At 61.7% G+C, this 14,829-nt stretch overlaps 1 protein-coding gene across 1 annotated transcript; it reads left to right on the top strand.

The window, feature by feature from the left end:
• Positions 1 to 9,818: 9,818 nt before the first annotated feature.
• Positions 9,819 to 14,420, top strand: LOC125320992 (zinc finger protein 436-like; the record flags this gene model as incomplete). Its single annotated transcript, XM_048293432.1, has 3 exons — positions 9,819 to 9,916; positions 13,431 to 13,509; positions 13,696 to 14,420. Coding segments are annotated over exons 2-3 (777 nt in total), but the record flags the coding sequence as incomplete, so codon positions are not given.
• Positions 14,421 to 14,829: the final 409 nt, after the last annotated feature.

The raw sequence follows: 14,829 nt of genomic DNA on the forward strand, positions 1-14,829 counted from the left end.
TTCCCCCCTGTCCCGGGTGCTGGGGGGTCACGCTTGCATTGGGGGTCGCCTGTCTACTTGGTTCCCGCCGTCCCCAGGCTGCTGGAAGTCCCAGGAATCCAAAAGCTCCCCCCTTTGGTCTCCCCACTTAGGGATGCTGGGGGTTATGGGATCCCCAGGTCCCTTCTCCCCTTATTCTCTGCTTCGGGGTGCAGGGGGTCCAAGGAGTCCCCCCTCCCCCTCTCCAGGCTGTTGAGGGTCCCGCGAATGGCGGCGCTCCCCCCTCTCTGGGCTCCCACTTTGGGGCCCTGGGGGTCACAGGGGTTCGCTCCTCCAGACTGCCGGGGCTCCCCTGCTCCCGGTACTGCCCCTCTCTGCTCGTCCCACTCTGGGGCTCCCGAGGTTCCCCCTCCGGCTCTCCCAAGGGGTCCCGCAGCCCCCTGGCTCCGGGCTGGAGGTGGCCCTGCCTGACCCAGGCAGACCCAACCCCCACCATGGGGAGGACCCCACATCCCCCTGCCCGCTGCCAGGGCTCTGCTGGCACCGCCACCGGGACCCCCAGAAACACCTCCTGGGGACCCCCAATGTCCTCACAAGGGGCATTTTCTGCTCAGCTTTGGAGTTCTTCATTCTCCAAACATCCCCCCCAAAAAAACCCAACCCAGGGAACCCCCCCGGGATATCTGGGCCGAGCTCCCCCTCCCCGGGCACCTGCGGGATGGGGGGCGATGATCCCATGGGTGGGGGGCTGTGAATTCAGGGAGCGCTCAACCTCATGTGGGGAGTGACTGGGTCTGAACTGGGGAAACTGGGTTAACTGGAACCACACTGGAAGATAACGGGAGCAGCTGTGCCCATGCTGGGGTCATACTGGGATCCTACTGGAACTGACTGGGATCATACTGGGAGTGACTGGAATTGTACTGGGGGTATCTGAAAATGACTGCAATCATACCGGAGTCAGACTGGGAGGGACTGGAAAGGTGCTGGCTGGGACTGGAACCATACTGGAGGTGACTGGGAGCAACAGAGACCATGCTGGGAGCAAATGGGATCATATCTGGAGTGACTGGGCCCACTGGGCCCATACTGAAAGTGACTGGAACCATACTGGCAGTGAGTATGGGTGCTACTGGGATCATCCTGGGAGCCACTGGGATTATAGTGGGTGCGAATGGAACCTGACTGGGGGTTACTGGGAGCTGCTAGGCCCATGTTGGCAGGAAAATGTGGACACACTGGGAGCAGCTGGGATCAACTGGAAGGTACTGGAACCCTGCTGAGGGGACTGAGACCACAACTGGGGCAACTGGGATCATACTGGGAGCAACTGGGACCACACTTTGGGCAACTGCCATAAACTGGGATCATGCTGGAGGCAACTGAGAGTAACTGGGAAAGACTGGGATCATTCTGAGGTAACTGGAACCTTACTGGGGCAACTGGGAGTGCCTGGGAATGACTACAAGCATGCTGAGGGCAACTGGGACATACTGGAGTGTCTGTAACCATACTGGGATTGACTGGAACCACACTGGGAACAGCTGGGATCACACTGGGGGGAAATGGGACCATACTCGGGGCACCTGGGAGCAACTGGATCTATGCTGGGGGCAACTGGGCGCAACTGGGACTATTGTAGGGGCAACTGGGATCATACTGGGAGGAACCGGGAACAACTGGAACTATGCTGGGGGCAACTGGGATCATACCGGAATCACAGTGGGAGCAGCTGGGTCCATGCTGGGTGAGACTGGAATCATACTGGGATTGACTGGAATCATACTGGGATTGACTGGAGTGACTGTGAGCAACTGGAATTGTGCTGAAAGCAACTGGGAAGAAGTGGGAGTGACTGGGAGTATGCTGGGGGTGACTGGGATATACTGGAGGCTACTGGGCTCATGCTGGCATTGACAGGAGCAACGGGGAACACCCTGGGGGCCACTGGCATGATACTGGAAGTGACTGGGACCATACTGGGATTATAGTGGGTGTCAATGGACCCTGACTGAGGGTTACTGGGAGCTACCAGGCCCATGCTGAGAGCCTACTGGGGATACACTGGGATCAGACTGGGAGCAACTGGGAATGATAGGATGCATGCTGGTGACAGCTGGGATGTACTGGCAGCGACTGGGATAAATCTGGGGGCAACTGAACCATGCTGAGGTAACTGGGAGTGCCTGGGAATGACCACGAGAATGTTCAGGGCAACTGGGATATACTGGGAGTGTCTGAGACCATGCGGGTGGTGACCAGGACCAGACTGGGAGTGACTGGGAATGTGCTGGAGGGAACTGAGACCATGCTGGGGGCAACTGGGGGCAAGTGTGAGTGACTGGGGCCCTGCTGGGAGAGGCTGGCATCACACTGGAGTGACTGGGGCAACTGGGAGAACTGGGAACACACTGGACAAAAGTGGGAGGAACTGGGAGCAACTGGGACCATGCTGGGAGCAAATTGCATCATAATGGAGAATGACTGGGAGTAACTGGGTTCATACTGGAGCAACAGGGATTCTGCAGGGAGTGAAGGAAGTGACCAGGATCATATTGGGAATGACTGGGCACATACTGGGAGTGATGAGGAAACTAGCACCACGGGGGCGGGTGGGGGGGGGGGGGGGGGGTGGGAGGTCAAACTGGGAGCAGCCATTTCTGGCCCCGGGACCCCCGAGCCCCTTTCCAGCCCCGGGACCCCCGAGCCCCTTTCCCGACCCCGGGACCCCCGAGCCCCTTCCCGGCCCCGGGACCCCCGAGCCCCTTTCCCGGCCCCGGGACTCCCGAGCCCCTTTCCAGCCCCGGCACCCCCGAGCCCCTTTCCCGGCCGTGCCGCCCCTCCAGCCCCCAGGCCCCCCGCCGGGTCCCGCCAATCCCAGGGGTCCCCCCTCTCGGGCTCCCCGCTTTGGGCTTCTGGGGCTCTCCTCTCTCCGGGGTCCCGCTTAGGGAAGCCGCGCCTCTCCCGGGGCTCCCCAAAACCGGTGTCCCCCCGCCCCCCCCGCCCCCGCGCCGTCCCCACGGGGCCCCGGCACAGCTCGGAGGGCCCGGCCCGGGAAGCCCAACCCCCACCGCGGGGGGACCCGCATCCCCCGCCCCCGCCGGGGCTCTGCCGCCACCGCCACCGCCACCCCCAAAAACACCTCCCGGGACCCCCCGATATCCGCCCCAGGGGCATCTGCGGCTCGCCTTTGGAGTCCCGCAAGCTCCAAACATCGCGCCGCCCGCCCCGACAGACAGCATGAAACAGCGAGCCCCAAATCGATTCCCTGCGAGCTCCAAATATCCCTCCCCCCTCCAAAAACACCGCCCGGCATGTTTGGGCCGAGCTCCCCCTCCCCGGGCACCTGCGGGATGCGGGGCGGGCGATGCTCCCGGCCCGAGCGGCTGCAGATCCAGAGAGCGGTGCCTGCACGTGGAGCCTCCTCTGCCTGCTCCGGCTCCTCCTTCTTCCCCCCGTGCCTCCTCTTCCTCCTCCTCTGTCCCGCCTCCTCCTCCTCCTGCCCTGCCTCCGGGAGCTCTCGGGGCAGCGGGGCCGGGCCGGGCCGGGCCACGATGGGAAAGGGCTGGGTCACCCCAGAGCGAGCTGGGGCAGCGGAGCTTTGGGGCAACAACGGCAAAGGGGTGGGAGAGGGAGGATCCGGGGAGGTGGGACAGCGGCAAAGGGGTTCCACTGGGGTCCCCCAGTTAAGCCCAGCACCCCGTCCCAGCCCTCCCCATCCCCGGCTGAGTGCGGGGCTCAGCCCAGGACCGTCGCCGTTCGGGGCTCCCCGAGTGCAGCAAACGGGAGAGTGCCCCCCGGGTGAATTTTTGGGGTTCGCTCTACCATCGGCGCTTTAAGAGCCCCCGGTAAAGTCGGTGCCCACTATAACTCCCGTTAAAAGGGCAACACCACTCCCGTTGATTCCGGCAGCGGAGCCCCGGAGGGGGGGGTCGGGGTCCCGGGAGGGTTTGAGGGTCCCGGCGGGGTTTGGAGGCCCCGGCAGGGTTTGGGGGTACCTGGGTGGTGCCGATGATGGCGATGGGACCCCGTGCTGGGTATGAACATTTGCGAGAGACTCCTGGGGGGGTTTTGTGGTCCCGGGGGTTTTTGGGGTCACGGTGGTTTTTGGGGATTCCCGAGGGGGGTTTTCAGGGGTCCCAAAGCGGGAGTTTGGGCGATCCCGGGGGGCATATTTGGGGGTCCCAAGGCTGTTTTGGGGTACCTGCCGGTGATGGAGATGGGGACCCCATGCCAGGTATAAACCTTCTCAAGGGGGTCGGGGGGGGTGTTGGGAGGTCCCGTGGGAATTTTGGTGTCCTGAGAGGGTTTGGGGGGTCTGTATGGGGCTTTGCAGTCCTGGGGAGTTTTTGGAGGGTCCCGGGGATATTTTCGGGGTCCCAGGAGAGGTTGGGGTTCCCCGGGGGGGTGTTGGGGATTCCCGGGAGGTTTTGGGGTACCTGGGCGATGCCGGTGACAGAGCTGGGGACCCCGTGCCGGGTATGAACCTTCTCGCTGCGCACGGGCAGCGTCAGCGTGTTCAGGGAGATCCTGGGGGGCCCGGGGGGTTCACCCCAAATCCCGGGGGACCCCAAATGCTGAGGACCCCTGAACTCCCCTCACCGCTGGATGTGCTGCAGGCAGGGGGGCACCAGCACTCGGCCCCACCCCCCACTCTCACGGGGGGGCTGCAGAAGAAATCTGGGGGGCACAGACGGGTGGATGGGAACACCTGGGACCATGGTGGGATCATAGTGGGATCATACTGGGAGTGACTGGGATCCTACTGGGATCATACTGAGTGTAACTGAAAGTGACTGGGATCATACCGGGGGTGACTGGGAGCCCCAGGGCTCAAGCTGGGAGTGACCTGGGCCCCCCTTGGTGGAACTGGGGGAACTGGCCCAGCTGGGGCTCAGGGTTGTTCTCCCCCAGGGCTGCCCCGGGTCCTGCTGCCATCCCTGGCCCCAAAGAGCCGAGGGACACGGGATGGACAAGGGACACGGGGCAGCCGAGGGACAGGGGACAGCCAGGGAACACGGCCTGGCCCAGGGACACTGTGCTCCAGCACTCTGGGCTGTTGTGGCCGACTGGACTAATACTGGGAGTATCTGAGAGTGACTGGGAACACACCATGCATATCATCCCCCATACTGGGGGTGACTGGGAGCAACCAGGAGCATGCTGGGACTGACTGGGTTGATTTAGGAAGCAACTGGAACCATGCTGGAGGCAACTGGGACCATACTGGGAGTGATTGGAAGCAACTGGGATGATAATGGGACCATACTGGGAGTGCTGGCATGTGACCGGGGATCATACTGGAGGTGACTGGGATCATATTGGTGTTGAAAGGGAGCAACTGGGATCACACCTTGGGCTACTGGGAGCAACTGAGAGAAACTGGAATGATGCTGCAAGCAACTGGGAGTAACTGGGAATGACTGGATGCATGCTGGAGGCAACTGGGATATTCTGGGCATGACTGGGATCATACTGGGAAAACTAACACCTCACTGGGGCTGCCAGGAGTGTCTGGGAATGACTACAGACATGCTGAGGGTAACTGGGATATACTGGGAGTGTCTGTAACCATACTGGGGGTGACTGGAACCACACTGGGAACAACCAGGACCATGCTGGGTGAGACTGGGATCACACTGAGGGTGACTGGAATCATACTGGGATTGACTGTGAGCAACTGGAATCGTGCTGAAAGCAACTGGGACGAGGTGGGAGTGACTGGGAACATGCTGGGGGTGACGGGGCGCATGCTGACAGGAACTGGGATGGACTGGGAGTGTCTGTAACCATACTGGGGGTGACTGGGAACACACGGAGAGCAACTGGGACTAACTTGAATCAGGGGGATGGGGAAGCAGAGATTAAATGATTTACTAAGAATTGGTTTGTTAGAAGCAATGCATATAGCTTGCCCAACACTTACTGTGCCTACCAAAGCAGGATGAGAAGATACGAGACTATTGATTAAGGGGAAGGAATCTTGACCAAAGATCCTGTTTTTAACCTAAAACTAACTCAAACCAGTCTTGAAGCTTGGACTTAGCCCAGGGGCATAAAGAGCATGCGCAGGGAGGAAAGGTGAAAAGTTCAGGATGAGGAAGACCCTTTACTTCATCTGAGGAAGACTCTTATTTCATCCCAGAGCCCCCTGCCCACGACCACCAGACAACACTGCGCAAGCGACACTGCGCAAGCGACACTGCGCAAGCGACACTGCGCAAGCGCAAGCGGATGTAAATGACTTTTGGGCTCATTGTAATACGAAGTGAGGCTAGGCAGGGCTAGGCGATGAATATGTATAGGTGTATTGGGAAACTTAATGACTATGGAGCTTGTAACCCGATAAATACCAAGCTGAATGCAGCTGTCGGCACGCATGGCTTTGGAGGAATTATCCCCCATGCGTCCCAGCGCTGTAACAAACATACCTACTTTACTGCTTATTCCAGTAGTGGAGTCTTTCCCGCTCATCAAACTGGGATTTACAGAGCCTTTCCTGGGGACAGCTGGAAGTGATCCCTCCGTTCCCCCGCCCTCCCTCGGGCACTGCCGCATCTCCCAGCCTCCGCTGCCGGGATCTGCCCGGAGCAGCGCGATGGCTCCAGCGCTGGGGCTGGGGGCTCCTGGGGCGGCGAGGGGGGACTGGGACCCCAGCACCCCCTGGGACCCCCCTGAACCCCTCATCCTGCACAGGGAGCCCCCTGAATCCCCTACTGCCGGACATCAGGACCCCCCTGCTCCCCTTTTCCCAGCCATCCCACGTCTCCCACCCTCTAGACTTCCCGTGTGCTTGACCCTGGGATGCCCTGGAACGCCTCGGACCCCCATTCCTGCCTTTCCCAGCCCCCAGCCCCACCTTTCTGCAAAACCAGAGACACCCTGAACTCCCCCTTCCCGGGTGCCCCCACCCTGTTACCCCCTTCCCTGGGCACAGGGAGCCCCTGGAACTCCCTTCTACCTCTCCAAGTCCCTGCCCCCCCATTTCCTCGGCCCTGAGACCCCCCCTGGACCCCCATTCCTGAGAACCGAGACGCCTTTGCCCAGTACTGAGACCCCCCTGCACCCCCTTATCTGGCACCAACACAACCTTTTCCTGGCCACCCCCCCTCCCAGTCCCCAGACCCACCCTTTTCCTTGACCCGGGACATTGGGATGGCCAGACCCAGCTCAAGGAGAGGAACCAGCACATGGCCAACAGTGACCTGGAGACGGGGCTGGTACAACCAGAGCGGGGGGAGTGGGGGGAGCCGGGGGCTGGGCTGGGATCTGTGGGAATGGGATCTGTGGGAGTTGGATGGGATCTGTGTGCCTGGCATAGGAATCCAGGGAGCTGGAAGCGGCTCCATGGGGCTGGGACACGACTCCATGGGTCCGTTCTCTCCTCGTTCCCAGGTCTCCCCACGGTGCAGGTGGTTTCCAGCTGCGACCTCCTGTTCAATGGAGCATCCGTGGATCCCACCGGCACAGCTACAATAGGTGGGATTTCATCTCCTTCCAGCTGGGATCCGGGAGCTTTGCGGTGTCCAACGGTGCCACCCAGATCCCCCAGAGGTGCTGGGAATCCAAAGGGATCCTGGCAGAGCAGATGAAGCATTACCTGGGACACACCTGTGTGGAAGAGCTCCCAAAATACATCGGATGTGGTCAGGAGGCTCTGGAGCACAAAGGTGGGTGTGGGAGGGGGAGGGGAATTCCTATGGAAATGTGGGATTCAGGAATGGGAGACTTGGGAATGCAGGAATTCCCATGGAATTTCCATGGCCGGATCTCACTCTCATCCCAGTCAGGTGAGAATTCCGTGGATGGATCTCCCCCCCAGCCCATTGCCATGGGAATTCCATGGGGAAATGATTGGAATTTATGGCCAAATGACAGCGGTGAAATGAGAAGCAATCCCTGCTGCGATTTGCTGGGACATAAATCCCAATCCTTTCCCCAGGCCGGGTCTGTGGTGCCCGTGGCAGCGCCAGGGGAGTGCCCTCTCCCTGCCCCGAGCCGAGCTCGGGCCTTTCCTTCGGTGTTCTCTGCCCTGCCCGGGGCAGGAGGGCACTGACGGAGCGGCTTTGGTGGCACCGGGCACCGCCCGGGCTCCGGCCACTGCAGGTGGCTCCGCGGGAATGTCCAACACCAAAGCTTCGAGCCAACAACAGCTCCTGGAGGGGATTCTGCCCCCTCTGCCTGTCCTGAGAGCCCAAGGGCAACGCCCCGGCCACAACAGCCCAGAGTGCTGGAGCACAGTGTCCCTGGGCCAGGCCGTGTTCCCTGGCTGTCCCGTGTCCCTCAGCTGCCCCGTGTCCCTTGTCCATCCCGTGTCCCTCGGCTCTTTGGGGCCAGGGATGGCAGCAGGACCCGGGGCAGCCCTGGGGGAGAACAACCCTGAGCCCCAGCTGGGCCAGTTCCCCCAGTTCCACCAAGGGGGGCCCAGGTCACTCCCAGCTTGGGCCCTGGGGCTCCCAGTCACCCCCGGTATGATCCCAGTCACTTTCAGTTACACTCAGTATGATCCCAGTAGGATCCCAGTCACTCCCAGTATGATCCCACTATGATCCCACCATGGTCCCAGGTGTTCCCATCCACCCGTCTGTGCCCCCCAGATTTCTTCTGCAGCCCCCCCGTGAGAGTGGGGGGTGGGGGCCGAGTGCTGGTGCCCCCCTGCCTGCAGCACATCCAGCGGTGAGGGGAGTTCAGGGGTCCCTCAGCATTTGGGGTCCCCCGGGATTTGGGGTGAACCCCCCGGGCCCCCCAGGATCTCCCTGAACACGCTGACGCTGCCCGTGCGCAGCGAGAAGGTTCATACCCGGCACGGGGTCCCCAGCTCTGTCACCGGCATCGCCCAGGTACCCCAAAACCTCCCGGGAATCCCCAACACCCCCCCGGGGAACCCCAACCTCTCCTGGGACCCCGAAAATATCCCCGGGACCCTCCAAAAACTCCCCAGGACTGCAAAGCCCCATACAGACCCCCCAAACCCTCTCAGGACACCAAAATTCCCACGGGACCTCCCAACACCCCCCCCGACCCCCTTGAGAAGGTTTATACCTGGCATGGGGTCCCCATCTCCATCACCGGCAGGTACCCCAAAACAGCCTTGGGACCCCCAAATATGCCCCCCGGGATCGCCCAAACTCCCGCTTTGGGACCCCTGAAAACCCCCCTCGGGAATCCCCAAAAACCACCGTGACCCCAAAAACCCCCGGGACCCACAAAACCCCCCCAGGAGTCTCTCGCAAATGTTCATACCCAGCACGGGGTCCCCATCGCCATCATCGGCACCACCCAGGTACCCCCAAACCCTGCCGGGGCCTCCAAACCCCGCCGGGACCCTCAAACCCTCCCGGGACCCCCGACCCCCCCCTCCGGGGCTCCGCTGCCGGAATCAACGGGAGTGGTGTTGCCCTTTTAACGGGAGTTATAGTGGGCACCGACTTTACCGGGGGCTCTTAAAGCGCCGATGGTAGAGCGAACCCCAAAAATTCACCCGGGGGGCACTCTCCCGTTTGCTGCACTCGGGGGAGCCCCGAACGGCGACGGTCCTGGGCTGAGCCCCGCACTCAGCCGGGGATGGGGAGGGCTGGGACGGGGTGCTGGGCTTAACTGGGGGACCCCAGTGGAACCCCTTTGCCGCTGTCCCACCTCCCCGGATCCTCCCTCTCCCACCCCTTTGCCGTTGTTGCCCCAAAGCTCCGCTGCCCCAGCTCGCTCTGGGGTGACCCAGCCCTTTCCCATCGTGGCCCGGCCCGGCCCGGCCCCGCTGCCCCGAGAGCTCCCGGAGGCAGGGCAGGAGGAGGAGGAGGCGGGACAGAGGAGGAGGAAGAGGAGGCACGGGGGGAAGAAGGAGGAGCCGGAGCAGGCAGAGGAGGCTCCACGTGCAGGCACCGCTCTCTGGATCTGCAGCCGCTCGGGCCGGGAGCATCGCCCGCCCCGCATCCCGCAGGTGCCCGGGGAGGGGGAGCTCGGCCCAAACATGCCGGGCGGTGTTTTTGGAGGGGGGAGGGATATTTGGAGCTCGCAGGGAATCGATTTGGGGCTCGCTGTTTCATGCTGTCTGTCGGGGCGGGCGGCGCGATGTTTGGAGCTTGCGGGACTCCAAAGGCGAGCCGCAGATGCCCCTGGGGCGGATATCGGGGGGTCCCGGGAGGTGTTTTTGGGGGTGGCGGTGGCGGTGGCGGCAGAGCCCCGGCGGGGGCGGGGGGATGCGGGTCCCCCCGCGGTGGGGGTTGGGCTTCCCGGGCCGGGCCCTCCGAGCTGTGCCGGGGCCCCGTGGGGACGGCGCGGGGGCGGGGGGGGCGGGGGGACACCGGTTTTGGGGAGCCCCGGGAGAGGCGCGGCTTCCCTAAGCGGGACCCCGGAGAGAGGAGAGCCCCAGAAGCCCAAAGCGGGGAGCCCGAGAGGGGGGACCCCTGGGATTGGCGGGACCCCGGCGGGGGGGCCTGGGGGCTGGAGGGGCGGCACGGCCGGGAAAGGGGCTCGGGGGTGCCGGGGCTGGAAAGGGGCTCGGGAGTCCCGGGGCCGGGAAAGGGGCTCGGGGGTCCCGGGGCCGGGAAGGGGCTCGGGGGTCCCGGGGTCGGGAAAGGGGCTCGGGGGTCCCGGGGCTGGAAAGGGGCTCGGGGGTCCCGGGGCCAGAAATGGCTGCTCCCAGTTTGACCTCCCACCCCCCCCCCCCCCCCCCACCCGCCCCCGTGGTGCTAGTTTCCTCATCACTCCCAGTATGTGCCCAGTCATTCCCAATATGATCCTGGTCACTTCCCTTCACTCCCTGCAGAATCCCTGTTGCTCCAGTATGAACCCAGTTACTCCCAGTCATTCTCCATTATGATGCAATTTGCTCCCAGCATGGTCCCAGTTGCTCCCAGTTCCTCCCACTTTTGTCCAGTGTGTTCCCAGTTCTCCCAGTTGCCCCAGTCACTCCCAGTGTGATGCCAGCCTCTCCCAGCAGGGCCCCAGTCACTCACACTTGCCCCCAGTTGCCCCCAGCATGGTCTCAGTTCCCTCCAGCACATTCCCAGTCACTCCCAGTCTGGTCCTGGTCACCACCCGCATGGTCTCAGACACTCCCAGTATATCCCAGTTGCCCTGAACATTCTCGTGGTCATTCCCAGGCACTCCCAGTTACCTCAGCATGGTTCAGTTGCCCCCAGATTTATCCCAGTCGCTGCCAGTACATCCCAGCTGTCACCAGCATGCATCCTATCATTCCCAGTTGCTCCCAGTCTGATCCCAGTGTATCCCCAGTAGGCTCTCAGCATGGGCCTGGTAGCTCCCAGTAACCCTCAGTCAGGGTCCATTGACACCCACTATAATCCCAGTATGGTCCCAGTCACTTCCAGTATCATGCCAGTGGCCCCCAGGGTGTTCCCCGTTGCTCCCTGTCAATGCCAGCATGAGCCCAGTAGCCTCCAGTATATCCCAGTCACCCCCAGCATACTCCCAGTCACTCCCACTTCTTCCCAGTTGCTTTCAGCACAATTCCAGTTGCTCACAGTCACTCCAGTCAATCCCAGTATGATTCCAGTCAATCCCAGTATGATTCCAGTCTCACCCAGCATGGACCCAGCTGCTCCCACTGTGATTCCGGTATGATCCCAGTTGCCCCCAGCATAGTTCCAGTTGTTCCCGGTTCCTCCCAGTATGATCCCAGTTGCCCCTACAATAGTCCCAGTTGCGCCCAGTTGCCCCCAGCATAGATCCAGTTGCTCCCAGGTGCCCCGAGTATGGTCCCATTTCCCCCCAGTGTGATCCCAGCTGTTCCCAGTGTGGTTCCAGTCAATCCCAGTATGGTTACAGACACTCCCAGTATGTCCCAGTTGCCCTCAGCATGCTTGTAGTCATTCCCAGGCACTCCCAGTTGCCCCAGTAAGGTTCCAGTTACCTCAGAATGATCCCAGTCTTTCCCAGTTACTCTCAGTTGCCTCCAGCATGATCCCAGTTTATGGCAGTTGCCCAAAGTGTGGTCCCAGTTGCTCCCAGTATGATCCCAGTTGCCCCAGTTGTGGTCTCAGTCCCCTCAGCAGGGTTCCAGTACCTTCCAGTTGATCCCAGCTGCTCCCAGTGTGTCCACATTTTCCTGCCAACATGGGCCTAGCAGCTCCCAGTAACCCCCAGTCAGGTTCCATTCGCACCCACTATAATCCCAGTGGCTCCCAGGATGATCCCAGTAGCACCCATACTCACTGCCAGTATGGTTCCAGTCACTTTCAGTATGGGCCCAGTGGGCCCAGTCACTCCAGATATGATCCCATTTGCTCCCAGCATGGTCTCTGTTGCTCCCAGTCACCTCCAGTATGGTTCCAGTCCCAGCCAGCACCTTTCCAGTCCCTCCCAGTCTGACTCCGGTATGATTGCAGTCATTTTCAGATACCCCCAGTACAATTCCAGTCACTCCCAGTATGATCCCAGTCAGTTCCAGTAGGATCCCAGTATGACCCCAGCATGGGCACAGCTGCTCCCGTTATCTTCCAGTGTGGTTCCAGTTAACCCAGTTTCCCCCAGTTCAGACCCAGTCACTCCCCACATGAGGTTGAGCGCTCCCTGAATTCGCAGCCCCCCACCCGTGGGATCATCGCCCCCCATCCCGCAGGTGCCCGGGGAGGGGGAGCTCGGCCCAGATATCCCGGGGGGGTTCCCTGGGTTGGGTTTTTTTGGGGGGGATGTTTGGAGAATGAAGAACTCCAAAGCTGAGCAGAAAATGCCCCTTGTGAGGACATTGGGGGTCCCCAGGAGGTGTTTCTGGGGGTCCCGGTGGCGGTGCCAGCAGAGCCCTGGCAGTGGGCAGGGGGATGTGGGGTCCGCCCCGTGGTGGGGGCTGGGTCTGCCCGGGTCAGGCAGGGCCACCTCCAGCCCGGAGCCAGGGGGCTGCGGGACCCCTTGGGAGAGCCGGAGGGGGAACCTCGGGACCCCCAGAGTGGGACGAGCAGAGAGGGGCAGTACCGGGAGCAGGGGAGCCCCGGCAGTCTGGAGGAGCGAACCCCTGTGACCCCCAGGGCCCCAAAGTGGGGAGCCCAGAGAGGGGGGAGCGCCGCCATTCGCGGGACCCTCAACAGCCTGGAGAGGGGGAGGGGGGACTCCTTGGACCCCCTGCACCCCAAAGCAGAGAATAAGGGGAGAAGGGACCTGGGGATCCCATAACCCCCAGCATCCCTAAGTGGGGAGACCAAAGGGGGGAGCTTTTGGATTCCTGGGACTTCCAGCAGCCTGGGGACGGCGGGAACCAAGTAGACAGGCGACCCCCAATGCAAGCGTGACCCCCAGCACCCGGGACAGGGGGGAACCCCCGAACAACAAAGGGGAGAGACCAGAGACAGGGAACTCCTGGAGGCTTTTTCAGGGCTGAATCTTGGTGTTTGGGAGGTTTTTATGGACCCCAGATGCCCAAGGACTTCTAGACATGGACGTGGGCAGAGGGAATTTCAAAGCCAACGTGCTCACACCTTGTTTTCCCCCCAAACCAGGATTTCCTGTTCCCAGCCCTTGGCCGGATGGAGGATGAGGCTGCGAGGAAGAGGAAGATGTCCCGGGACACCCAGGCAGGTGAGGAGGAAGTCCCTGCCCCATTCCCCCTCTCTCCTGCTCCATCTCCCAGCCCAGCATCGCCCCCGGCTGCAGGACAACCCCGCTGCCGACGCCGTCCTGCCGGGGACGGACTGGGGGGATCTCCTTCCCCTTCCCTGTGGCACGGAGGCAAATCCCATCCTCTCCTTGTCCTTCCTCCCCCAGATAACGAGCTGAGCACGGAGCCCAGGGAGGACAAATCCCCGCGGCAGAACCTGGTGGAAGAGGCCGTTTTGAGCGGCTCCACAGCGCAGGAATCCAACGGGGAGGAAAAGCCCCAGAGATCCCGCAGGAGCAGGGGCTGCAAACACAGCCCAGAGTGCTCTGAGGAGGAAAGACCCACCCTGTTCCAGGAAGGCAGCTGGAGATCCAGCCAGAGCTCAGACCTGGTGGTCCATGAGCAGCTTCATGATGGGAAGAAGCCCTACGAGTGTGGGGAATGTGGGAAGAGCTTCAACCGGAGCTCCCACCTGATCGACCACCAGAGGATCCACACCGGGGAGAGGCCCTACGAGTGTGGGGAATGTGGGAAGAACTTCAGCCGGAGCTCCAGCCTGATCCGCCACCAGATTATCCACACTGGGGAACGGCCCTATGAGTGTGGGGAATGTGGGAAGAGCTTCACAGACAGCTCCAACCTGATTGTCCACCAGCGCATCCACACAGGACAGAGGCCCTACAAGTGTTCCGAGTGTGGGAAGAGGTTTCACACCAGCTCCAGTCTCCTCCTGCACCAGCGGAGTCACACAGATGAGAGGCCCTTCCGCTGCTCTGAGTGCCGGAGGGGCTTCAGGTACAACTCCAACCTCGTCACCCACCGGCGCATCCACACCGGGGAGAGGCCCTACAAGTGTCCCCAGTGTGGGAAGAGCTTCTCCAGGAGCTCTCACTTGACCCAACACCAACGGAGGCACCGGTAAGGGAAGCCCTGCGAGTTCCCCGACTGCGGGAAGAGCTTTGTCCTCTGCTCCAGCTTCATCCCCCATCAGAGGACCCACGTTTGGCAGAGCACTGGTGACCCACATTCCCTGTGATCCATGTTGGGAAGACCCCTGGTTGGTGCTCTCCATGTTCTCTTGGATCCCTGTAGGCACCTTGGGTGAATGCAGGGGCAGGAACATCTGTCGGGACTCTGATCGAAATCGGAAATTCATTGGGAAGAGCTGATTTATTGACTTCACAGCCCAAAAAATCTCACCTGCTCTGTCCAATTGTTTCTTTTGGTGCCATCAAGCAATCCTGGATGATCTTGGAGGTCTTTTTCAACCTAAATAGTTTCCTCCTCCATCCTGTCAAAAC

The sequence above is a fragment of the Corvus hawaiiensis genome, unplaced genomic scaffold (genome assembly GCF_020740725.1).
Source record: "Corvus hawaiiensis isolate bCorHaw1 unplaced genomic scaffold, bCorHaw1.pri.cur scaffold_32_ctg1, whole genome shotgun sequence".
Taxonomy (NCBI): domain Eukaryota; kingdom Metazoa; phylum Chordata; class Aves; order Passeriformes; family Corvidae; genus Corvus; species Corvus hawaiiensis.